Source organism: Schistocerca nitens, chromosome 4, assembly GCF_023898315.1.
Source record: "Schistocerca nitens isolate TAMUIC-IGC-003100 chromosome 4, iqSchNite1.1, whole genome shotgun sequence".
NCBI lineage: Eukaryota > Metazoa > Arthropoda > Insecta > Orthoptera > Acrididae > Schistocerca > Schistocerca nitens.
This window is the reverse complement of record NC_064617.1, coordinates 277,522,798-277,549,811: the sequence shown is the minus strand read 5'-3', so window position 1 is coordinate 277,549,811 and position 27,014 is coordinate 277,522,798. Positions and strand designations below refer to the sequence as shown.

General features: G+C 42.4%; 1 protein-coding gene across 3 annotated transcripts in view; it reads right to left on the bottom strand.

The window, feature by feature from the left end:
* LOC126252312 (uncharacterized) overlaps positions 1-27,014 on the bottom strand; it is a 107,282-nt gene that overhangs the window by 36,720 nt on the left and 43,548 nt on the right. For 2 of the 3 annotated variants that reach the window (XM_049953196.1, XM_049953197.1), the window contains exon 2: positions 8,396-8,480. In XM_049953196.1, coding sequence (XP_049809153.1) covers positions 8,396-8,480 — 85 coding nt within the window. Of the gene's footprint in view, positions 1-8,395; positions 8,481-11,566; positions 11,728-27,014 lie in introns of those variants that run through there. The other variant, XM_049953195.1, reaches the window with a different exon arrangement.

Here is a 27,014-nt window from a genome sequence, read left to right as displayed (position 1 = left end):
TCATACCTCACCTGTCTCTCAACAACTTCTTTGCCTCTACTCTTCCACCTCGACTGACATCTCTGGAAATGGAAAAAAGAACACATTGACACCGGTGTGTCAGACCCACCATACTTGCTCCGAACACTGCGAGAGTGCTGTACAAGCAATGATCACACGCACGGCACAGCGGACACACCAGGACCCGCAGTGTTGGCCGTCGAATGGCGCTAGCTGCGCAGCATTTGTGCACCGCCGCCGTCAGTGTCAGCCAGTTTGCCGTGGCATACGGAGCTCCATCGCAGTCTTTAACACTGGTAGCATGCCGCGACAGCGTGGACGTGAACCGTATGTGCAGTTGACGGACTTTGAGCGAGGGCGTATAGTGGGCATGCGGGAGGCCGGGTGGACGTACCGCCGAATTGCTCAACACGAGGAGCGTGAGGTCTCCACAGTACATCGATGTTGTCGCCAGTGGTCGGCGGAAGGTGCACGTGCCCGTCGACCTGGGACCGGACCGCAGCGACGCACGGATGCACGCCAAGACCGTTGGATCCTACGCAGTGCCGTAGGGGACCGCACCGCCACTTCCCAGCAAATTAGGGACACTGTTGCTCCCGGGGTATCGGCGAGGACCATTCGCAAACTTCTCCATGAAGCTGGGCTACGGTCCCGCACACCGTTAGGCCGTCTTCCGCTCACGCCCCAACATCGTGCAGCCCGCCTCCAGTGGTGTCGCGACAGGCGTGAATGGAGGGACGAATGGAGACGTGTCGTCTTCAGCGATGAGAGTCGCTTCTGCCTTGGTGCCAATGATGGTCGTATGCGTGTTTGGCGCCGTGCAGGTGAGCGCCACAATCAGGACTGCATACGACCGAGGCACACAGGGCCAACACCCGGCATCATGGTGTGGGGAGCGATCTCCTACACTGGCCGTACACCACTGGTGATCGTCGAGGGGACACTGAATAGTGCACGGTACATCCAAACCGTCATCGAACCCATCGTTCTACCATTCCTAGACCGGCAAGGGAACTTGCTGTTCCAACAGGACAATGCACGTCCGCATGTATCCCGTGCCACCCAACGTGCTCTAGAAGGTGTAAGTCAACTACCCTGGCCAGCAAGATCTCCGGATCTGTCCCCCATTGAGCATGTTTGGGACTGGATGAAGCGTCGTCTCACGCGGTCTGCACGTCCAGCACGAACGCTGGTCCAACTGAGGCGCCAGGTGGAAATGGCATGGCAAGCCGTTCCACAGGACTACATCCAGCATCTCTACGATCGTCTCCATGGGAGAATAGCAGCCTGCATTGCTGCGAAAGGTGGATATACACTGTACTAGTGCCGACATTGTGCATGCTCTGTTGCCTGTGACTATGTGCCTGTGGTTCTGTCAGTGTGATCATGTGATGTATCTGACCCCAGGAATGTGTCAATAAAGTTTCCCCTTCCTGGGACAATGAATTCACGGTGTTCTTATTTCAATTTCCAGGAGTATATATGTGTGTGTGTGTGTGTGTGTGTGTGTGTGTGTGTGTGTGTGTGTTTCACTTTCAGATAAAAGCATTGGCCGAAAGCTAGTGTGTAAGTGCCTTACGTAAGTAGCACTATCTTTTCCTTGTGTCATTGTAGTCCTCCTCTTTCCCAATGTAAGGATAATACTTTTCATGATGTGAAATCTCCTTGCCCGATTTCTTTTCCAATTCTGAATTTCTCACTATCGTAATGAAGAATAATGGAGGCTGCAGTCTATACATTCTTCATTATACCAACATCTGTACACGAGAGAGCCATGTTGAGATTAGAGAAACTCAGACTGAGCCATTTTTCTTATCAACAAATATCATCCAGAGTTATAAGAAGAGATGTGTGTTGAAAGAAGATCACATAACCAACTGGGGACTGAAACACTGGAGCCTTAAACTAGGGACAATGAATCACAGAACTTTAGGATCAAGAATAGATTGTATGGTATGGAACTGGGGACCTACAAACGACGGAGAGACTTCGTCCTCGCCGTAGCCCTCAGTGGTTCACAATCCCATAACAGCCTACAGTAGCCATTCACAACCTCTGCCACCCCACACTGAACACAGGTTTATTGTTTGGTTCAACCCCAGTGGACCCCCCTGGGAACGTCTCACACCAGATGAGTGTAACCCCAACATTTGCGTGGTAGAGTAATTATGGTGTACGCATACATGGAGAAACTATTTGCACAGCAACTGCTGACATACTGTAACTGAGGCGGAATAAGGGGAATCAGCCCACATTTGCTGAGGCAGATGGAAAACCGCCTTAAAAACCATCCACAAGCCGGCCAGCACACTGGACTTCAACACTAATCTGCCAGGTGGATTTGTGACGGGGACTGGCATGCCTTCCTGCCCAGTGCGTTAGACCACATGGATAACCAGACGTGCTGAGAATAGATCAGTGGAGTTAGAAGAAGAGTTAAACCCAATTAAATGGGACATGAAAGAGTTAACGTAAGTGCAACAAAATCAATCTCTCTCTCTCTCTCTCTCTCTCTCTCTCTCTCTCTCTCTCACACACACACACACACACACACACACACACACAGTGCTGGCTAGACACACAATGCCAGTGCCACATTATAGCAGGTGGACTAGGTTGGGGTGGGAGTTGTGTCGGATAGAGTGGATAGAGGGGGAAAAAGGCAGGCAAGAGGCATGGAGAAGAGTTGGGGATGAGTGGCTAGCGACTCAGAGGGATGCAGCCGGTTTGCCGGCTACAAATACAGGAGGGAGGAGTGGCAGGTGCATAACCTAAGCATGTGACACATGGTTGTGAGAGCCAGTGGGGAGCAGTGTACACTGAAGGTGACACCGGGTTGTAAACTGCAAAGGAATGACAGGAAAGAGGGAGGGGAAACTGTCGGATGGAGGGTGTGTGGAGACAGTGGGTTACCGGAGGCCAAGGCCAGGAAGATTATGAGAGTGGAGGATGTGTTGCAAGGACAGCTCCCATCTGCATAGTTCAGAGAAGCTGGTGGCAGAGGAAATGATTCAGATGGCCTCAGTTGTGAAGCAAATGTTGAAAGTGATTGTGTTATGCTCAAGAATCGAGAATTTTTATTCACCATTGATCATTTTACAATGAAATAGGCTCTATCATTGTTGTATAATACAGGATGTAATAACTGATATGGGTATATAGTAATAAAGTAAACTAATGTCATTTAACTGTACTATACATATTACGCACCACAATAATAATATACGCTACAGGAAGATTTCTAAGAGCTAGTGTCCACAAGTTATATAGAGTGTACAGTTCATAATTATAGCATAATCATACAAAGTATGAAAATACCACATAATGATACAGTAGGCTATAGGAAAATTTGTTACATGCTAATATCCTCTTGAGGTATCTCAAAGAATTCTGTAATACAGTAGAATGGGTGATCTGATAGCCGGCTGTACTATTTAATTTAAAGATTTTTTTTTTTTTTTAAATCCATTGACCAAACGCAGACTGGTAATTTGTTGAAAATTTTGAGTGGATTCACTTTGTGAGAATTTCCAGTTCTTGCTAACCTGTGCCTTGGTATATCTAAATTAGCCTTAGCTCTGATGTGTTCATGAGTTTTTCCCCTAACAGCAAATTCTGAAATATTATTTAAACATAGAGCACAGGCACAAAAGTATAAAGTTATAATTGTGAGTATTCTTAGTCTAGAAAAAAGAGGATGACATTGCTCCATGTGTCCTGTTTTATACATCATACACAGAACATTTTTGTATTTTTATAATATTCTTGATGTGAGGGGAGTGTCCCCATACAATCAGACCATACGACATATGTGACTGGAATAGTCCAAAATATGTCACCCTAAGGTAATCCAAGCTCACTAAATCCTTTAGCTTCAAAATCAGGTATGATACCCTAGATATTTTTTCACATACGTGATTGATATGATCCTTCCAGTGGAGTCTGGAGTCAATGTAAATGCACGAAAGTTTCACTGACTTATTTTCTATACCATTAGACATACCCATTATGCGTTGTTGGGTTTTATTGTGATTACACAGGAGTTTAGTAGCTGCAAACCAGTCCAAGGCTGTATCAAGAGTTTCTTTTGTTATCCTATTCAGTTGTGAGATTTTCCAATGTGTGGTAAGTAGTGTTGTATCATCTACATAACATGACAGAATGCTCTATGTTATTAGGTAAACTGTTGATTGCTGCAATGAAGAAGAAGTGTCCATGAGTAGGTCCTTGTGGAACACCTTTGCTGATTTCTATTAAGGAAGAATTTATGTTTCTGACTGAGACAAACTGTTTTCTGTTGCTTAAATAAGAATGCAACACAGTTAATGCGTTCCCACACTCCCCATAACACTCCAGCTTCCTTATTAGTTTGTCAACAGGAATGCAATCATGCTTAGGTCACATAGTAGTAATGATACCATATTTTGCCTCTTTGATGTGCTCAGCTGCATGTTCTGCCACTGGGTGGTCAAATTTGTTCCTAGCAACAGTTTTTGGTGGCCATTAATCCTGGTGGACAGCTGGTTGGTAGTCCCACTGAGCTGTGCAGTGTCTGCAGCAGAGATGGTATATGACACAGTTGCTTTCGCAGGTAGTTCGGTTTCTGAGTGGGTTGGATAACACTGTAACAGGACTGGAGTAAGAAGTGCTGGGTGGGTGGATTGTGAAGGTCTTGCACCTACATCTTCCCCAGGCATGTGATCCCTGTGGAATGCAGTTAGGAGTGGGAGTGGCGTAGTGGTGGACTAGGATGATGCGTGAGTTGGGTGGTTGATAAAACACCACTTTAGGAGGGGTGGGAAGGGCCTTGGGTAGGGTGTCCCTCATTTTAGGGCATGATGAGAGAGAAAGCCCTGACGGGGGAATGGTTTGGTTATACCCTATGTGTTGGTGCAGTATACTGGGCAAGGGAGTTCTCGTCACTGTAGATATGTTGTCCACAGGTGGCCAGGCTGTATGGGATTATGGGGTGAATTTTTTGTTGTTGAAGGGAAGGCAGCTGTTGAAATGGAGGTATTGTTGTTGGTTATTGTGTTTAATGGGAGAGAAGTAAGGATGAAACCATCAAAGACATGGAGTTCAATGTCCAGAAAGTTGGCACGTTCAATGGAGGAAGACCAGCCAAAGCAGATGGGAGAGAAGGTTGTGAAGGAACCTGGACAGGGGTGTCTTGGTCTTGAGTCCAGATCATGAAGATATCATCAATGAATCTGAGCCAGACTAGGGACTGGGAGTTTTGGGAGTCCAGAATGGTGGTCCATAAATGAGTTGCCATACATGTGAGAACAGCTGGGCTGCGCATTTGTTTGTTTAACTTCCCTTCAAAGGAAAAGTAGCTGGGTGTCAGGATATTCTTGGTAAGGCATATTAGGAATGAGGTAGTGGGTTTGGAATCAGAAGGACATTGGGAAAGGTAGTTTCGATAGTGACAAGGCCATACACATGTGGAATGCCATTGTGTACGGAGATGGCATCAAGAGTGACATATAGGGATCCAGGAGGGGTGGGGATGATGGCCAGTTGGTGAAGGAAGTGTTTAGTATTTTTGATGTGGGAAGGCTAGGTTTTGGGCAATTGGTTGGAGATGTTTATCAAAAAGAGTGAAAATTCTATCAGTAGGAGCACAATAGAAAGCTACAATGGGGCATCCAGGATTGTCGGGTTTATAGATTTTAGGGAGCATGTAGAAGGTGGATGTGTGAGGTGTCACTGGAGTGAGGAGGGAGATGGACTTGGGACAGAGGTTCAGGGAAGGGCCTGTGGATTTCAGTAGCGATTGTAGGAGATGGACTTCTGGGATGGGGTCACTAGGGCAAATATCTTCAGTCTAGTTCAGGTTCACTGACGATAACCTCATGATATGGACTCAGTTCGAAGACACCCTATCCTCATTCCTTCACAACCTCAACGTTAACACCTTCTCTCTCATCCGGTTTATCTGATTCTCTTCCACCGAAAGTGCCAGCACCTTCAATCTTGACCTCCACCTCTGATGGCTCCATCCACATCTCTGTCCACATTAAAACCACTAACCATCAATAGTAACTACATTTTGACAGCTGCCAGTACTTCCACATCAAGAACTCCCTCCCACACAGCCTGACCGCCTGTGGCTGGTGTAACTACAGTGGCGAGAACTCCTTGCCCAGTACACTGAAGGTCACATGAGGACCTTCACAGACAGGGACTAACCCTCAAATCTAGTACACATACAGATTTTTTGTGTCATAGCCCAACACACCTCCAATCTTCCCACCACCCCTAAGTATCAGCTGTAATGGGGCACCTCCCTCATCACCCAATATCACTCCGGTCTGGAACAACTGGACCATATCCTCCACCAGGGCTTTGATTATTTCTCATCATGTCCTGAAGTGAGAGACATCCTATCCAAGATTCTTCTCACCCTCCTTACAGTGGTGTTCCATCACCCACCAACCCCACACAATGTCCTAGTTCATCACTATCCCTCTAGAAGACCAAGGTGCAAGACTTACCCATTCCACCTGCCCAGCATCACCTAGTCCAGTCCTATCACAGCTTATCCAACCCCACCAGAGTCTGGACCACTTGTGACAACAGCCGTCTCACATACCAACTCTTCTGGAAACACTGCACAGATTTTTATGTCAGTATGACTACCGAAAAGCTGTCCATCAGGATGAATGGCTACTGTCAAACTGTTGCCAACAACAAAGCTGAACACCCTGTAGCTCAATATGCAGCTGTAAACATTCTCAATTTCAATGCCTGCTTCACAACCCGAGCCATCTGGACCCTTCCCTCCACCACTGGCTTCTCTAAACTACACAGATAAGAGTTATTCTTGGAACACATCCTTTGCTCCCATAATTGTCCTGGCCCTCAATGTCCAGTAACCAACTATCATAATACCCCCACTTAGCCATTTCCCCTCCCTCTGTCCTATCATGCCCTTCCAATTCATGTACCCACATCACCTTCAGTGTGTCCCATCAGTTCCAACAACAGTGCATCATTATGCTTAGCCCATGTACCTGCCAACTCTCCCTCCCGCATTCCTAACCAGCAGACTGGCTGCCTTCCTTTGAGCTGCTAGCCACCCAGTGGCACTCCATCTCCAGTCGGGGACATGTAGGGACATGTGTGTGTGTGTGTGTGTGTGTGTGTGTGTGTGTGTGTGTGTGTGTGTGTGTGGAGGGGGGGGGGTTGGTTGTTGGTGGTGGTGGTGGTGGTGGTGGTGGGGATGGGGGGTGGGGGGGATAGCGGCACATGTGACCAGGAGAATGTATGTATTTTCTTTGTGTATTTCTACTGTAGTTCAAGAAAGTATTACTCTAATAGCTAGTAAGGTTTTCTTTTGTGTGTGTGTGTGTGTGTGTGTGTGTGTGTGTTTTCCTGTCAACCACTGTTTCTGCTATTCGGTAAGTACTCTATTTTACTCCTAAAGTATCTGTATTTAAAACAGTATTACAGATAATGAAGGAACCCCAGAAGAGCAAGAATTTTTTTAAAAATCAACAAAAACTATTTCAAAGGAATAGTCCAAGTGTATATACCAACAGGGTCACATTCTGATGGTGAGTCAATACCTCCATAAAGATTTACAGTAACTGATACATGACAGAAAACCCACCACCAACACAATAATGGGACATTTCAGTGCATAAGCGTCGACACATCTAAAGCACGATTTTTCTGTAGAAAAGACTGGTGATAATTGCAGAGGTGACAGAGGCTATGCAACTGTAGATTTTACTAAGAAGGAGGGCATGGAGAATACTATTATGTGGTTGTCCTGAGCATTTTATTAATATGCTATGTTTAATTAAGTGTAAGAGTTTTATTACAAATACAGTAAATCATGTCCAAATGTGGACCATCCTAATTTAATCATTTTGAGGAAACACATGATGGACAAGAAATCTACAATTAATGTACGTCACAACTCTCTTTTCCAGTAAATCTCATTCTGGTGACTACTTCAATAAAATGTTGATGACTGCTGAATGTATGAGGATTTACCGACTATAATTTTAAAAATGTGTGTATTGCAATTTAAAATATCATATCAGCAACTGCAAGACAAATCATTTTACTCACAAAAACAACTGCAATCCAAAATTTCTATGACATCATATCAAGATAAAATATATTCTTAAATAAGTTGTTTTCATTAGAAAAATATATACAAAATATCATTTACTGCCTAGGCTGTACCTTAATTATTTTTTATTCTCGCATTTACTTTTACTTTCATGACTACAACATTTACTGTGTATAAGTGAACTTGTAAATTAATGACAATGTATTTGGAGAGTATGACTTCTAAGTAACTGATGCTAAAAGAGGTTTATTGTTACTGGGAATTTTATTGCTTTGCATTCTGCAAAAATCTCCTTTAATATTTACTTACATGCAGTTGAGCTCTGTTTCTTAGCCCACCGGATTATTTCTGGCCATGAAATGGCAATATCTCGACCCATCCTTGTTTGATTTGACTGTAACAATAAAAGACAGTGGCTAATCTGTTTTATAAATTAATATTTTAAGGAAAAAATTGTAAACATAGAAGAAATCAGTAAAGATCATCTAGATCAAGAGAAAGAGAAGTTCACAATTAATGAAACACCAGGTGAGGCTTCACAAAGCTCAAGCAAAGAGAGCTGTTGTTGCATATTTCTGAACTTCTCTAAGTGTTGATCTTTCTTACATCTCATGAACAAAATAATTAAGGAACACACATTCCACAGAACACAGGTTACCACACAGAATGTATATGTCAAGCATAAATTGCACATTATCTTTATCACTGGTGTGCAAGTACGTCTTTCATAGTTAGTGTTTTAAGTCCAGTTTTTCCAAGGAATCAACCATGCAAGGGAAGTGTACATTATACCCAACAACTGGATTTGCACGTTTAAGAAATAAACCAAGTGTAGATTTGTCCCTTCATCATGCATATACATCTACATCTATACTCTACAAACTACCATGAAGCCAAGACGTGCATGGCAGATGGTATATCCCATTATAACACTTAGGATTTCTTCCCGTTCCAGTCACGTATGAAGTGTGAGAACAATGATTGTTTGAATGTCTCTATGCTTTCTGTAATTATTCTAATCTTGTCCTCAAGAACCCCATGTGAGTCATCATTTAAAGCTGGTCCTTGAAACTTTGTTAAGAGGCTTCCATGCGATAGTTTATGTCTGTCTTCATGTCTGACAGTTCAGTGTCTTCAGCATCTCTGTGATACTCCCCCATGGGCTGAACAAAGCTATGATCATTCATGCTGCCCTTCTCTGTATATTGGTATCAAGCAAACAAAATTCCTTAAAAGGTATGAGATGATAGACCAAATTGGTCCTTTATGTGTTATCTGGGATGGAAAAAAAAGTAGAAAAAGGGAAGGATAAGGCCAGGCATAAAAGAAAAAGTTCCTCTGTGTGTGTGTGTGGGGGGGGGGTATGTTGTTTGTGTGTGTGTGTGTGTGTGTGTGTGTGTGTGTGTGTGGGTGTGTGTGTGTGTGTGTGTGTGTGTGTGTGTGGAGAGGGGAGATATGCTAGCTGAAAACAGCTGGCTACTCCTCACAGCTACGTGGCTAGAGGCTGGCCTGCAATCCCCTTCCCATCATTGTAAAAGCCTAGTACGATAGTCAGTCCAATAAAATGAAATGACAGAAGGAAGCAAAGTAACACTCATGGATTAAAATGACAAGGAATGTAGAAACATAAATGAATTGCAAGTTAAAGGGTCAGGCCAACAACCAGAGACCCTCCGTGACAAACCGCAATGGGACGTGACTAGCTACTCCCGCCCAAAGGCAGCCTAGATTACAGTGGGTGACCTTCAGACAAGCTTATACAAGCCACACTGTCAGATGAAATATAAAATAAGGCTTGGTGCTTGGTGGTCACTGGTTAAAACTGAGTGTACTAAGTTGGTTAACATGGTAAAAGTTGGGTATTCTATGAAAATGTGCACCACAACTGCAATTTGTCTAAGAATGTATTCATGGCTCATTCCAGTGTGACTAATGCAAACTTGGCAAAGAATTATAGACTCTCAGGAGGACATTAACACAAAGACAACCATGCAGTTTTTGAAACTCTTGTTACAAGTAGTTTGTTGGTAGCAGCCAAGGCATACCGCTCACTCCATGACACTCTGAGAGTTGTTCAAATAATGATGGCCATAAGTAATTTAATTCCACGGAATCTTATTTAGGAGCTCTTTGGTTAAATGATCTGCAAGTTTTGCATATTATTTGAATGTGGGTAGGGTCGAGAGCAGCTCAGAAAGGTCTTGCATGGACAATATCAATGTGTCCAGAATACCTGTCAATTATAGCTTGTAAACTGCTCAAAGAAACATTGCAAATTATAAATGGTCTATGTGAGCAAGTGTAGATGTATTGAGGAGATCATGTAATGGCTACTAATTCTGCAGTAAATATACTACTTTCTTGTGGTAGGGAGTGTTGTTCACCACTGATAGTGTGTGTGAATGACTGGCCTGGTGGCCATCTTTGCATGATACATGTGTGTAGACAATTTCTGAACTCTGAAATCTGTTCACCACCAAATAAAACAGTGATCATAGAGTAGATGGGTCTTTTTACATCTAATCCCATTAACTGCTATTAGGAAACGGGTTACAGTCAGAACTGTTCCTACTGGGACTGTCTTCCTGCATGTGTGGAAAGACAGAAGATTTTGATAGAAGTCTCTTAAGTACTAATTAGTTGTCAGTTCAGCATACTCACAAATCACTTTCATAAAACACTCCTAACACAAATGGTATGATAGATGTCCACCTCATGTGAGTCTTAACAGTTTCAAAATTGGGATAACTATGTTTTCACTCTTAACAGAGTAGGTTGCTTTGTAATGCATGAGAATAAGATGGCAACCATGTTTTCTGCAAGGATATACCAACCACTGAATATCAATTTACAAGGGGGAAGGAGGAGGGGGGTGATTAGAGTGAAAGCAGTGCAAATCTGTGTAACAATTCAATATGATCTGCTTTGCTAACTTCCTGATAATTGACTTAATTTCAGGCAGGGTACAGTTGGCAACATAAATTGTTCTCATCAGAGTGTACGTACTGTTCAGTAAATAAAAATGTTTATTTCACACTTTCTTAAATGCTGTTAGTGCAATGAAAGATTTACCCATAAACTCATTCAAGTATTTACTGAGTCCTGAACACCCTGCTGAAGTTCAGAGTTGAAGTTACTAAATCTACTGCAGAACATTTTTCTAGGTCAATGACTTCATGCCGAAATTTTTTTAAGTTCATATATCAGCCGCACAACAAAATTTCTGACATTTTTCTGTAGTGACTGATCTGCCACATAGGCCTTATCTCGATGAGCTTGTACAACAAACTGACCATGGGCAATATTGCTGCTGCACTTAAATAACCATCCATCTCTTACCGCAAAACTCACCAAATGCATTTATGCACATATCACAACTAAAACTATACAGGGTTAGCAAAGACAATTCATTGTGTTTGAAACACTTTGTATTTACTAGTATGCTACATACAAAGATGGGTGATAGTTTAAAAGACATACATTCACCAAGTTTCTGGCACATTCTACAAATGTTCTATGTGTGGATCCATGGTTACCCATCACACATCCAAATAGTAAACCAATGCTGCCCAATAAGTTCACACCATGTTTCTGCCAACATCTGTCACAGTGGCAGTGATGCATTCCTCCAGTTCCTGCAGCAACGCTGGCATTTGGGGTGTTACATAAACAGTGTCCTCAATATAGAGCAGTGTACCCAAACCGGCAATGTGGTAGTTCTCTGTCGAGAAAGGCTTGGACTATTGCATTCAAGTAAAGTGGAGCCCTGTCCTGTTGAAAGACTAAAGTCAAGTGGTCAGTAGCAGTCAGTTCTGACAACAACCACAACTGCAACATATCCAGGGATACAGAAGCTGTCACCATCTGCTCAATAAAGAAAAAGGGGCCATACACCTTTGTCTTGGATATGGCACAGAGATATTCTGTTTTTGTGAAACCCTTTCCAACTCCACACAGATATGTGGCAGGTCAGTACCCCCATACTTTCACACAGTGATGATTCACATTTCACAAAACATGGAAAGTAGCCTCGTCACTGAAAATCAATGTCCCTGCAAAGTCGTCACCACCACCACCACCACCACCACCACCACCACCATAAAAATCACCTAGCAAAGCTTGTTGCATTCGGGGACAAAATTCCAATTGGTGGGCACCACCATTTCAAGTCAGGTGTTTTAACAGTTGTAAATGGTAGATTCTGAAATGCAAATATGACTAAAAAACATTCCACACTGTTTTCTGCAGAATGCTCAATTCACAGCTTGCACAAATTATTGATTTTTATGCGCTAGGCACAAATCTCTGTCTCACGCACTCCTCGATTTCATCTGAGACACTCAAGTCACCCCATAATTTTCTCTTTACACAGACGAATAATATCACAAAACCGGCGGAATAAATGCAAAATGTTCTTGTGATCATGTGCATCTTTTCCATATTTGTGTACAAATTCATGCTGAACAGTTGCAACCAATGTAGACTTGATAACTAGCTGATATGGCAGTTGTCTCCAAGGCAATTGAAGACCAGGTGTACTAAGGCTGTCTACTACCTAAAACATCCCAGCCCCAGGCAGTGGGTAAAAGACAGGATGAGATGTTCCAGAACTACAAATTATTCATGTGGTTCTGGATAGATTGTGAGTATTAGATATTCAGGTGAGTAATGCCAATTTGTATAGGTGTCATCATCAATTCTATCCAGTATGATTGATTATGCTGGTCACAATGACTCTGGGCTGCTGAACGTGAGCTACTGGTAATTATTCAGTGGCAGTCCACTATAGGGTGACACATAAACTGATTTTCATCTCATCTGAAATCACTTGGATTCCACCTGGTTTCTCATTCAAACACAGAAATAGCTTTTTTGTAATCACTAACAAGCCATTTTTCACATGACAATTTTGTATTATCGAGCTCAAACTGAGGGACAATCTTGGACGTTTGGTTGTTTATTCCTATTGTTTCCTTAAGATTCACATAGCAAGCACGACAACTGCCGACATTCAAAGTTAAATACATCAATTGTCTCCAAAAGCCAAACAATATATATATTTCTAAGTTTGTACTGTGTTATAATTTCATATATAATGGCAGACTGTAAAATTGGAGGTAATGTAGGAGTTACTGAATATTAAAGCACAATATTTTCAGTTTTAGTCTCTGCTTCCAATGAATTTACTCACTGCAAGTATAATAGTTTTCTGCAATAATATCCACAATTCTGCTTACATTCACACGGAGCACAGGATGGTTATAATTAAACTTTCACTACTAGAGCCAGTATAGGTAGAAAATTATTTACCCTATGGGTACCCAGCTTTATAGTAATGATGTTTAGACTATGTTCTGCACAATTTGCGTTGTTAGTAGTATTAGTGTCATGACTTGCCATTAGATGCCGTTACTGGTACAGCTATGTAGGGCTGAAACACAAGCATCAATGTGAATTACAGTTGCAGACAGTCAACAAGGGTCTGGACAAGGTGACCCAAGAAGAATATAATCAACATCAACAGTGTGGCTGCTCTTCACGAGTATTGACACATTAACGGAATAAGGATAAGACCTATTTCCTCACCGAGGTTAAAGAATATGTTTTGGAGGATCGAATTAATTGGCGTTTGGGAATTGCTCCTAGAAGAGGCCACTAGACAATTGCACCATAAATTGTTGAAGTTACTGTTCCCGAGGCTGAGAGTGATGGATGCAATGTGCGGTCTTCCAGCAGTGTACAAGCTGCATCATGACAGCTGAATATTCCATAGTCCACCATTCGAAAAGTGCTGTGAACACTTATGAAATGGTGTCTCCAGGCTCTTGTGGATGCAGATGGTAGTCACACTGAACAACGCTTGTAAATTGAAATGTAAACATGGTATGCAATTAACAAATGTTACGCTCTGATGTGGAAATTGAAATGTGTTTCTTTCAATGATTTATTTGTTATTTCTTTTCCATATGTTCTTACAAATGTTTCCACAAAATTTCATTTTCCTATGATCACTTGTTTTTCATGGGCGACCCTCTCAAGTAGCAAAAGTTTAATTATAATCATCCTGTACTGTGCTTCAAACTAGTTTAAGCACTGTATGACACATGTAACATACCACTGACTTTGTAATGGTTCTCCTCTTTAGTATTCTTATTTTTTTTTCTTTATTTACTTTTGGCACAAGTTGTTTGGAAATGTGATGTTAATAAACCATGCACTGTTGTTACATTCTCTAGGTGCACTGTCAGAATGGTATGCAGATGTACATTTTGTTCCTGTTCAGTCCCAACACATTCACCATGTTTGTCTTTGAAACTGGTTGCTTATCCCAAAAATCAAGTGTGTTTCATTGCAAGTCTCTGACACACTAGATGTACATGCAGATATCTGTTACAGAGTCAAGTATGATCCTGTATTTTGTTCCCTGTCATACTTTCACAGCTTGCTGATATGTACTGTAACCATCTCAACAGCTGTTGTATTGTCTTAGAACATTGCAGCAATATCACCAGCTGCTGCTTACAACAGAAGGGTCTTTTGCAGTGCACTTCATATAGCTCTAATTGCAGGACTTTTTACTTATGTAACCAGCATGAAAACATTATTTTATTAGAATAAATATCTAGAAATTTCCTCTTATTTGACTTTGTTAAAATGTCTTTCATGCAAGAGCTTTGTCATTCACACATTCATTATCTGACTACCATTACTGATGTAATTAGTTGCTCACAGTTTAAGTGGATTTTTGAGAATTTTCAGAAGCTACCATTGTCCTTTGCGTAATCTACGAATAATTTGTAGTAAATCAGCATTTCTGATTTAGTTACTGTAGCAGATATTCTAACACATTGCATTACATCTAGTTTTCCCTTAAAGAGGAGTAACCCTCCATGTTACCTGCATTTACCATAAATGAACACTGTTTTTAAGTTTGTTAACAACTATAACTAACTCCAAAATGCTTAAGGAAACTAGTAATTGTTACCATGTTATTGTGTTGCCTTAATATAAACTTGCTTTGTGTACTTGCATCACTTCTTACAGGGAATTAACAACTTTTTAGCTCAACAGATTAAAAGATAATCAGCAGGCTTAATTTAAAGTTACTTGTTCACTGCCTTGTAACAATATTATGAAAAGGAAAGTTGTTACTCACCATCTAGCGGAGATGCTGAGTCACAGATAGGCACAACAAAAAGATTCTCACAATTAAAGCTTTCACCCATTAAGGTTGGTTGGTTGGTTTGTTTAAAGGGGGGGGGAGGAGCGAGGGACCAAACTGCTAGATCATCAGTACCTCTTAAAATAATTCCACAAGGGTGGGAGTAAAATAATCAAGACAAAAGACACTGCTGGAAGGAAGGAGAAATTCACGAGAATGACAGAAGGGCAACAAACACTAAAATGGACCAAATCAGACAAGAAGACCACAGAGAGACGCAACACATTAAAACCTCCACCCTAAAAGCAGTAGGGTGGAGGACACAGAGGGACAAAGGACATGCGCTAAAACTTAGATCAAATGATAAAACACACCCTCACGAATAAAACGTAAAGCTAAAGCTGCTGTTGAGGCATTGTCACCCAGCACCAAAGGTAGGATGCTGGGAAAGTTATAAGCCCGCCGCAGAGCGGCTAAAAGTGGGAAGTCCAGCAAGAGGTGGAGGACCATCATTTGTGAACCACAGTGACACAGAGGTGGGTCATCGCAATGGAGGAGAACAACGCGTTAGCCACGTATGGCCAATGCGGAGCCGGCAGACGACAACTGACTGCCTACGAGAGGACTGCATGGAAGACTTCCACACATTTGTAGTCTCCTTAATGACATGTAGTTTGTTGTGTGTACTGTTATGCCATTCCATCTCCCAGAGCCGAAAAACCCTGTGGCATATGACAGAAAGCAGGTCAGTCTCGGAAATGCCCATCTCTAAAAACGGTTTCCGCATAGCCTGTAGGCAAGTTCATTGCCTGGGATTCTGACTGGTCCAGGCCCCCCCTCCCACCCACCCACACACACACACACACACACACACACACACACACACACACACACACACACACACACACACACACACACACAAAACTAAACAATGGTATTGTTCCAGGGCATAGATGAGACTAATGCGGGAGATGAACGCCATGGTTGGGAAAAGGTTGGTTGGTTGTTTGGGGAAGGAGACCAGACAGCGTGGTCATGGGTCTCATTGGATTAGGGAAGGATGGGGAAGGAAGTTGGCCGTGCCCTTTCAGAGGAACCATCCCGGCATTTGCCTGGAGTGATTTAGGGAAATCACGGAGAACCTAAATCAGGAAGGCCGGACGCGGGATTGAACCATCGTCCTCCCGAATGCGAGTCCAGTGTCTAACCACTGCAGGTTGGGAAAAGGAGACGGTAATTCGGTGCGCAGGAGAACTATGAACATGTGCAAGGTAACTTGTGAGTAGTTGTGCACGACTAATTTTCAATCCAGTCCAAATTTCACTGGCGACATCATATCCTTGCCTCATTATACGAATGGGGTCTCCGGGGCCCACGCCTAACTTTTATCCAAAACTTCCTGTCTCTCCATACTTTCTGTGTCCAAGTCAGTGCCTCCCATAGTCCCCCCCCCCCCCCTTTCCAGGAGTATGGCCTTCCACAGGGCTCCATATTGAGTGCCTCTCTATTTTTAGTGGCTATCAATGGAGGGACTCCGGCCTCCACCACGACACTGGTCACCGGACTCATTCTATAAGCTCCCGTCGCTAGGCGAACGCCACAGTGGTGCATTGGGTTGAGTAAATGCAAAGCTGAGGGTGCCGCCAAACTGTAAATCGGACTCCCACAGTCAAGGCAGGATTGACCAAGGGCTCTGTAGAGCTGCAACGGCGTAGAGCGATCTGCACCCCAGTTGGTGTTGCTCAGGCAACAGAGGGCATCGAGGTGCTGCCAACACTTCCGCTTAAGCTGACATAGGTAAGGTAGCCAAGTCAATCGGGTGTCAAAAACATGTCCTAAGAATCGATATGTCTCCACTACAGTGAGTGAATCGTTATTAAGGTATAGTTCTGGTTGTGGATGAACGGTGAGACTCTGACAGAAATGCACAAGACACGACTTCGCAGCTGAAAACTGGAAGCGATGGGCTAGAGCCCATGACTTGCCTTGTGAATGGCTCTCTGTAGGCGCTGCTCAGGAACACCAGTACTGGAGGAGCAGTACAAAATGCAGAAGTCATCCGCATACAGAGAAGGTGAGACCGATGGCCCTACAGCTGCTGCTAGACCATTTAGACCATCAAGTGAAATTTGGACTGGATGGAGGACGTTTTGGTATGGAGGATGCAGCATTTTATCTTGGATGGAGGATCATCATCAGATAACGAAGTAACTTCAGGTACTACCCACGGAAGTGTGCTGTTACCCTTGCCGTTCATGTTGTGAATCAAATACCTTGCAGACAACATTAATAGTAACTTCAAATTTTTGGCAGGTGATGCAGTTACCTATTATGAAGTACTATCTGAAAGAAGCTGCATAAATATTCAGTCAGATCTTGATAGAATTTCAAAGTGGTGCGAAGATTGGTATCTTTTTTAAATGTTCAGAAATGTAAAATTGTGCACTTCAAAAATATCCTATGACTATAATATCAATGAGTCACTGTTGGAATCAGCCAACTCTTACATTTAGTAGGGACATGAAATTAAATGATCACATAGGTTCAGTCACATATAAGCAGATGACAGACTTTGGTTTATTGGTAGAATTCTGGAAGTGCTATCAGTCTACAAATGAAGTTGCTTACAAATCACTCATGTGACCCATCCTAGAATATTGCTAAAGTGTGTGGGACCCATATCAAATAGGACTACCAGGGAATACTGAAGTATACAGAGAAGGGTAGCAGGTATCACCACAGGTTTGTTTAATCCAAGCGGGAGTATCACAGATGCTGAATGTAATGAACTGAAAAACTTTCGGAGATAGACGTAAACTGTCCCAAGAAAGTCTGTTGACAAAGTTTCAAGAATTGGCTTTAAATGATGACTCTAAGAATACGCTAAATCCCCTGTGTATTGCTCACATAGGGATCGTGAGGATGAGATTAGAATAATTACTGCACACACACAGAGGCATTTGAACTATCATTCTTCCCACACTCCATATGTGAATGGAACAGGAAGAAACCCTGATAACTGGTTCAATGGGATGTACCCTCTGCCATGCACCTCAAGGTGGTTTGCATAGTATAGATGTAGATGTTGATGAAGACGACTGACTATTGGGCACACTTTGTGGTGTGATGGAGACTAATTTAATTTTCAAGAATAAATGCCATCACACATTATTTAATTTATACATTGATTGCCGGCTGCTGTTGCCTACATGTCTCAGAAGATTGTTTCATTCTATTGCTGACCTCAAACAATGTGTGGAACAGCTGTGCTACCTGTGAATTTAATTTATTATGAAGTCAACTTTATATTCTCTTAGAAGGACTGACTGGAGTCAATATCCAGTAGCTTATGGGGCTAGGGGACAGAAGAGGTTACTAAAGTTTCCACATCCATACAGTATCATGTCTTCAGAAATTAAAAATTTGGTATCTTTAGTATCTGTATGGCACAGATTGTTGCGAGTTATTGTATATCATGAGTTCAACATAGTGGTATCATCTTTTTTGCTTAAAAATATTCAAGAATTACCTACTATTTAACTGAATGAATATTAGATGGTTTGGGCTGATCAATCACTGATTTAGAAAAGTTGACTGATATGGCTAACTACAACTGGAAATTTATCACTGACAAGCACTTAAAAAACATGAGTGACTGTGGAAAGTAACTGCTGGTATTGTTAATGACCAAAAAATATAGAGAATGCATTATCTGAAATACATTTCACAGTATATTCGTTCGTGTGTCCACAGCTTCGTGGATTAATAACTGCTAAAGAAGCATGGCACAATTTACAATCTGTATCCAAAGAAAAGACCTTATTAATCTAAAAATATCAGGCTCCTGTAAAATTGGCATCTGAGAAAAATATGGTGGTGCAATCGTTAAATTATTTCAATTGTTCAACAAATTTAAAGCATTACTAAGAAAATGGATGACAATTTGGTAACAGCGAAGACGCTACCGGACTTCAGCAGGTGTACAACCCATAATTTTAACGACTAAAAAGTCATTTATGCACATTCACAAAAAGTCAAATTGTAATTCAGTAAATTCCAGTTAATGAAATGCTATAAATGTCACAAAATTGGTCATAAGGTGAACAAATGTAGAATTAAACAGAAACCACATAAATCTTCAAATTCTGCAAATGCTATGGAAACTGAAAATGCAGGGATGTTTCTAACTGCAACCTCCTATCGCAGTGATGGCAAATACGTAGATTCCGATGTACACAACAAATGACATATAAAGGAGATTCACTCAATAATTCCAAATCAACCCCAACACAAAACTTACAGTACTAGATAATAGCAATCTTGAGATGAAGCAAGGGCAATGTACATTTTGAAGCAACTGATGATGAGAATAATAAATTGATAATGATAAAGTTGCACATGTTTCAGGGCTTGGATGCAACTGACTGTTGGTTACTCTAACAACAAGACATGGATTATGCACACTGATGATTCATGGCATGGCGTATATAACAAGGATGATCCAATCATCTCTGGAAGGGGAAGAAATGGCTGAATTTAATGGATATCTACTGATTCTTATAGAAAAAATGATCTGGAAAGCTTATTTGAATCCTATAATTTGATCTCAGTAGTTAACTTTTCAACATGGTGGATAAAGACAGTAGGACCATAATGATAATGTTTTCTTTTATGACACTCAAAGCAAGAAAGTTCCCCATCGCACTCCCCTCTGATTTAGTAGTAAAATGGCTCAGTGGATAGCCAGTCAAAAACTGACCACAGATCAAGCATGGAAACAAGAAGAAGGTGTAAGGTAATGTGAAAAAAATAAGCAAAATGGAAGCTGTGAATGGTCATAGCTTAAGAAGTGCAACATTTTATGAATTGTCCATCCAGTCATTGACGTGTCTGTTCTTCTTCAGTCTTGGCAACTGCCATACTATATACTGGTTATAGAACATGAGTCATGTGATAAGAATATATTATCATCACAAGCAAACGTGGTTAACAGTGAGAGCAGGCGAGGTGTTGCACAGACTTCTCACAGAAATGAAAACACCAAATAAACACGCATGAACTGTGTTAAAACAAAGGAATTCAAGAGTTAAAATTTCCAAAATGTAACAACAGTCATGATATGTGGTACTTGTGTAGAACAAATAGGAGGTACATTCGTCTGGAGATCCCTTTGTCACACCTCGCTGTTGCAAACTGACATTACACCACGACACAGACACAAATCTGAATATGCTGAACAGACACATCCATGACCAGATGGACAGTTCATAATTTTTGTAAAAAGTGTGTAGCATGACCAATCTTTGAACACAGACATCCTCCTTTGCAGTTACTCTCCATACCCACAGAACCATGACACCATGGCTATTCAAATTCTGTCGATATTGTACATTGAGCTAGGACCTTTCCTGTTTCTATTTTGTTTCTTTTTTCATTGATCAATACATCTCCTCATTGTTTTCTTCCTTGATCTGTGTTCAGTTTTTGACAGACTAACCACTGGTCCATCTTAACATTAATCTGAGGGGGGGTTGCAATGGGGAGTTTCCGTTGTCAGTAACAAATGCTCTCCCTGATCCTGATGCTCAGTTAGGATAAATAAGAGTAGCTTACAGTGTTGATTCTCCTCAGTGGAAATCTGAAAGAATAATCAATGAACCAAGAACAAATGTTTTTAAGAACAGTTTACGAGAAATAACATGGCATAAAACTTATAATAAACCAAATGCTAACATAAAATTTAATCTATTTCTACAATAAATTCGTATCATTATTTGAAAATAGCTTTTCCCATAAGCTAGTGGGGAAGGACATTAAATAGCCACGTGACAAACCATGGGCCACTAGAGGGATTAAAGTACCTTGTGAAAAGAAAAAGGGAATGTATCTGTGAGCACTACAGATCAGTCCAAGAAGTGGAAACTGTTACAGAGAAGCTGGACCAACTCAAGATCAAATCCTTGTCTAGGGCTCAAAACAATGAACTCTTCTGAGGACAAAACGATAAAGTAGGTTAAAAGCAGCTTTCTAAACATAAATGGAGGGAACTACACTCAGAGTGAAAGGGTTCATTAGACCCTTCCTATCTCTAAGGCAGCGAATAAGTGAACAAGGAAAGAGTCTAATACTCCACTTCTCAAGATAAATGGATCCAGAATCAGCTGGGGCAGAAAACAGTACTTCAATCTCAGTTTTCAGGATGGCAGTTATCCAACAGGGACATCCACTTACTGACGTCACCTTGCAGCAGATGAAGCTCCTTCAGATGGCTCGCTTTGAGATGATTAGGAAGGGGGGGGGGGGGGGGGGGGGGAGGAACAAGTCCAGGACCAAAATTCAGGAGAGTCTGTCCAGACAGAGGTGCTCTTATCTTTGTCTGTGAGGGGATGGGAACAACAGAGAGGCTTAAGGAGATAGTGCCCATGGGAGGAGGTGAAGTTGCTGGACAAGAAAGTGGCCGAGCTCTTTAAGACTGCAACGATATCAATTTGTGTACCAAAACTTCTTAAGGATACTCCTCCAAAGAATGTTCGAAAAAATGCGTGTGCTGAATCAGAAGGTCTCAACAGCAGACTGGAGATATATCAACCAAAAGGTTGTACCAGACAGTCAAACCCTTGTGGCGGAAGTTGGCAAAAAATTTTAGGTGGTAACACGAGAACAGGACCTGAAATTGTCCTTAGGGTTCTTGCAGGTTGCCGTGTGGATGACATCACAAGTGACCATAGCAGCAAGTGTTGCAGATAAACCTGCAATATAGTAAACAGACAACTGCCACTCTGAGTGATCTTATGGGAAGACAAGAGGTGGATGTGGCTCTGATCCAGGAATACTATCTACATAAAGGTCTTTGAGGAACTAGAGGTAGGTTGATTTATGCTAAAAATATAAAGAACTTCAGAACATGCATTTATGTTAAGAATGGAATTTCGTTCATGTCAATGGCAGACTTCTATTCCAGGGACTTCTTATATGTGCAGACTAAATTGACACCAGTGTGGTGGCTGGTGGGAGTGAGCATAAAGGCATTTCCCATTTATGGTCGTTACCCCTCAGCCATCGCACTGAGTGTCAGATTAGTTTGCACATATAGTAGTGACAATCAGGATGAAGCAATATGAGGACGGAAGCAAGAGGGAAATTGTATTGGCCTCAGCTTACTTTCTTTACGAGGACAGTACTACTCCTTCCCAGCAGAACAAACAATACTCGTTGGTTGTGTTGTGATGCCAATGCGCCTGACCTATTGTGGAGAAGCAGTGACACCAACAGCAGAACTTCTAGTGGAAAACAGTCTGGAAATCTTGAAATGGATAGGGAACCTATCTTCAGGAACAGAAGAAGAGAGGAACTAACTGACATAACTTTTGAATCAAATCTAATGGGTTATTATGTCAAACAATGGCACATGGCAATGGAGCCGTCCTTATCTGATACATGTATATTACGTTGGAGGTTGAAATAGGTGTTAAACAGATTATGACCTTTAGGAATTCTATGAAAACGGTTGGGATTCACATAGGAAAGGCCTAAACACATGCTTAGCTGGAATCAGAGCTCTGATAAGAACCCAGTAGATTTTGAGGAAATGGCAGACACAGTGACATCTGCCATTATGACCTCATATTTAGAAAACTGCCAAATAGGAATGTGCCTTGGTAGAGGTGTAAAGGAAGCATGTAAGAAGACTGTTCAACTTTGCAACGAAGAAAGAACATAGGAAAAATATCAGGAGGCTCTTATCAAATATAACCTTGCGATCAAGCAAGCAAAGCTATCTTCCTGGGAGTTATTCTGTGAGGTAGTGGAAGGTACAGCTACTTGATCTTGACTTCATAAAACACTCACTAGAATACTAACTAATCCAGGGATACTTTAAGGAAGGGGGATGGTGAGTATAAAAGGACAGCAAGCATGAGGATGTGCTCCTTAAGACTCACATTCTTCATTGCACTCTGGCAGGTAACACTGACTGGGAGTCAGTCCCTGAGAAACACTGGTTAATAGATAGTCAAAGAGAAAACTGGCAATCCGGCAGGGAAAAAAATGCTGATTTCAAATCAATCCAGTCCCTCTGCATGTAAACTAACACGCATATCAAGCAGGTAAATCATATGAAACATTACTTCCCCAACTTATTAGGAAGGTGGTAAAAGCTCTACATTAGCAGAAAATAGCTCTCTGCATCCTCCTGGATACTGCACAGTTAGAGCTGCAGAAGAGCATGGCATGGAGACCACCATATACAAGAGGTTTAGACCATGTTAGGCAGATGAAAGGTAGAAGCCACCACGAAGAATGAGAAAATGGTGATCAACACCCTACTGCGGAACTTAGTGGTGAATGAACTCAGTGAAGAGTTAAATACTAGAGGCTACTGTTGCAAAGGATATCCAGACAATTTAATCATAGTAATACTTGGCAAATTTGCTAGTCCTGTCAGAACAATGGTACAATGTACACTAGACAGTGGATCTAAAGGGTAATCCCAAGAAAACTGTTGTAGTACCATTTACAAGGTAGCAAATCCAACACACATACTGGAATTCCACACTCCTCGATGAAACTCTACCATTTGGGTGAGTAATGAAGTATCATAGGATAACCCTGGATGCAGAACAATCACAGATCCCTCATGTAAAGAATATATATTCCAAAGCAAAAACTACTCTTATGAGCACTCAAAGGAACTGTGGTAAAAACTAGGGTCAAGACCCTAGGAGTATGTACTGGGTATATACCAGATACAGTGATTAATGGGGCTACAGTATGGTGGAATAAAGTAGAACAGAAGGTAGCTGCTAAGAAGCATGGCAAGGTGCAGAGCCATAACAGGCAGAATTAGCAGCACACACATTACAGGGATGGAGACCATGCTGGACACACTCCCATTACACTTATGGGTTATAACGGAAGCAGCAGTAGAGGCTTACGGGTTAAAAATTGGAAATTAACTTGATGCCTGTAGGATACCCAGAATCTCACAGCAATATAGTTAGCATGGAAAAATACATGAATGGTCAAGAAAAAGCTTCCAACTGCTTCAATAAATCTTTCAAAGTGACGATTTGAAGCGAGCAGTAGAAGAATGAAGCACAACACTGCTCAGGAGGCATAGTGTGGTTTATTGACAGCCTGAAAACAGATGAAGGTGCTGGGGTCACAGTATGCAACTGATTGAGGAGGATTAAGGGACTAAACAGTGAGGTCATCAGTCCTGCAATTCCAAAGCTACAAATGGAAGAGAGAGGGTCTGCTAAAAGTGGACGGATGCCGTCAGAGGAGTAGCACTGGTCGAGAGCCTACAGGCTGCTCATTGAGTAGGTACATATTAAAACACTGAGGAAGGATGCCTGAGAAACAAAATGGAGGGTCCTGTTGGTGGCTAGTAGCTCTACTGTGAACACACTACATGATCTCGGCAATAAATGGTTTTCTGAGCCAACAGGAGATGTGAAAGCGTACTGCACCTTATCTATTGTCTTAGAACAATCAGCGTAGAAGATGGTGGCACCCTGAAACTCTGCAAGAGTGGGATGTACACGACACTGGAAAACCATAGGGGCGACAGAGACCTTATGACCCTGGAATAGGTTGGTCCTAATACATGGTCCAGGCACCATGCAGTTGGGGAGGGGGAGTGAAATACGTGGGGCACATTCCAGTGAGTGGAGATGGAGATCCTGACAGAGGTAACTCAGACACATTACATCTGGCCCTCCCACGTGTGGGCAGTTATCAAGAAGGAGACATCCCTCATTTGCAAAGATGACAGGGTGCAAGGGATGGTCAGGGAATCATCAGTTGGCAACTGTGTAAGAAACCAAGAATTGGTTCCACTGTATTTGTAGAGGGGGAATCCCCACTTCTGTGAGGAGACTGTTGAGGGGACTAGTGTGAAAGGCACCAATAGCCAGACACACCCCACAATGGTGAACAGGGTCAAGTATTTTCAGAGTGGAAGAAGCCACTGAGCTATAAACCTGACTACCACAATATAGTCTGGACACGAGCAGAACACGATAAATACGGAGAGGATTAACATGATCTGCACCCCAAGATGTGTGGGCTAGGAGGCAGAAAGCATTAAGCTTCCGTATGCATATCGTCTTCAGGTGGCGAACATGGGGCAGCCAAGTTAGCTTTTTATAAAAAATAAGGCCCAAGAAATGGGACTGTACTACAACAACGAGGAGCTGGGCACCTAAATAAACTTTGGACTGGGCTGTACTTTGGGTCAACAACAAAAATGTATAACCTACACTTTGGAGGGAGAAAACTGGAAGCCATGGGAGACGGCCCATGCAGAGGCCCGTTGGATGGTGCCTTGGAGCCACTGCTCAGCAAATGCTAATGAGTGAGAGCTGCACCAGATGCAAAAATCATCAACATACAACAGTGGGGTAACCACAGGCCCAACAGAGGTTACAAGCCCATTGATGGTTATGAGGAAGAGAGTGACACTTAGCACAGAAGTCTTTGGGATAGCATTTTCCTGAATACAATGGGTGAAGTGCCAACTCAAACCCGGAAGAGCCGGTGGTATAAAAACTCCTGGATAAAAATCAGACGGGGGTCGAAAAGCCCCGGTCTTACGCAACATGGCGTCAAGCTGTGTCATATGTCTTATGTAGGTCAAAGAACACCATGACAAGGTGCTGGTGGTTAGTAAACAAATTTCAGATTGCTGTTTCCAATCTGAGTAAATGGTCAGTTGGAGACCAACCTTCCCAAAAGCCACACTGATAAGGGGACAACAGCCCCCAATATTTCAGTATCAAACATAATCAGAAGCTAACCATCCTCTCAAGCAGTTTACAAAGTATGTGCATCACGCTAATGGCTGTAAAGATATGTTGGATTCTTCCTGGGCTTAAGGATGGGGATAACTATACTGTCTTGCCATTGTGATGGGAAAGCATCCATGAGCCAAATGCGGTCGAAGACCCTGAGTAGATGTTACCTTTGGGTAATGTCCAAGTGTTGAGTCATCTGGTTGTGGATGTAATATGGGCCTGGGGCCATGTCATGTGAAGAGGTAAGAGCCTGCAAGAATTCTCATTCAGTGAAGGGTTCATTTCAGGAGTCAGTGTGGTGGGGGTTGAAACAGAAGCGGGTCTGTTGTTCTCAGCGTTTCTGCCAGAGAAAGATAGTGGGATAGGAAGAGGACAGCGATGCCATCACAAAGTGTGTTGCTAAGTGTTTTGCAAGAATCAATGGATCAGAGCACAGAGCTCCTTGGAGGATAACAACCTGGACGGCTGACTGTCGCTTGTGACCCAGAAGTCTATGGAGCTTGGAACAACCCTGCGTGGAAGAGGCATATGTCCCCAGGAAGGAAACATAGCACTCCTAGCATTCCTTCTTGCACTGCTTAATGAGGTAACGAGCCTTAGCATGGGGACGCTTAAAAGTGAGCAGGTTGGTCTGTAAAGGGTATTGTTTAAATCACTGGAGTGCCTGGCAGTGGTCTTGAATAGTGACTGCTTCATCTTTGGTCCACCACAATACTGGTCAACAATGAGAGAGACCTGTAGATGGGGGGGCATCAGAGCCAGCAGCATGAAGAATAGTGGCAGAGATGCCACACATGACCGCATCACTGCAATTCGAGAGAGAGGTTTTTGTTATGGTTTTAGGGCACAAAACTGCTACGGTCATTAGCGCCCGGTCTGTGACTTAGGAAAAGGTAAAAAAAACGAAACTGGAAACCAGCAGCAATGGGAACGAAACTCAAAAAAATTGGAGAAACTAAAAACGGGAGGA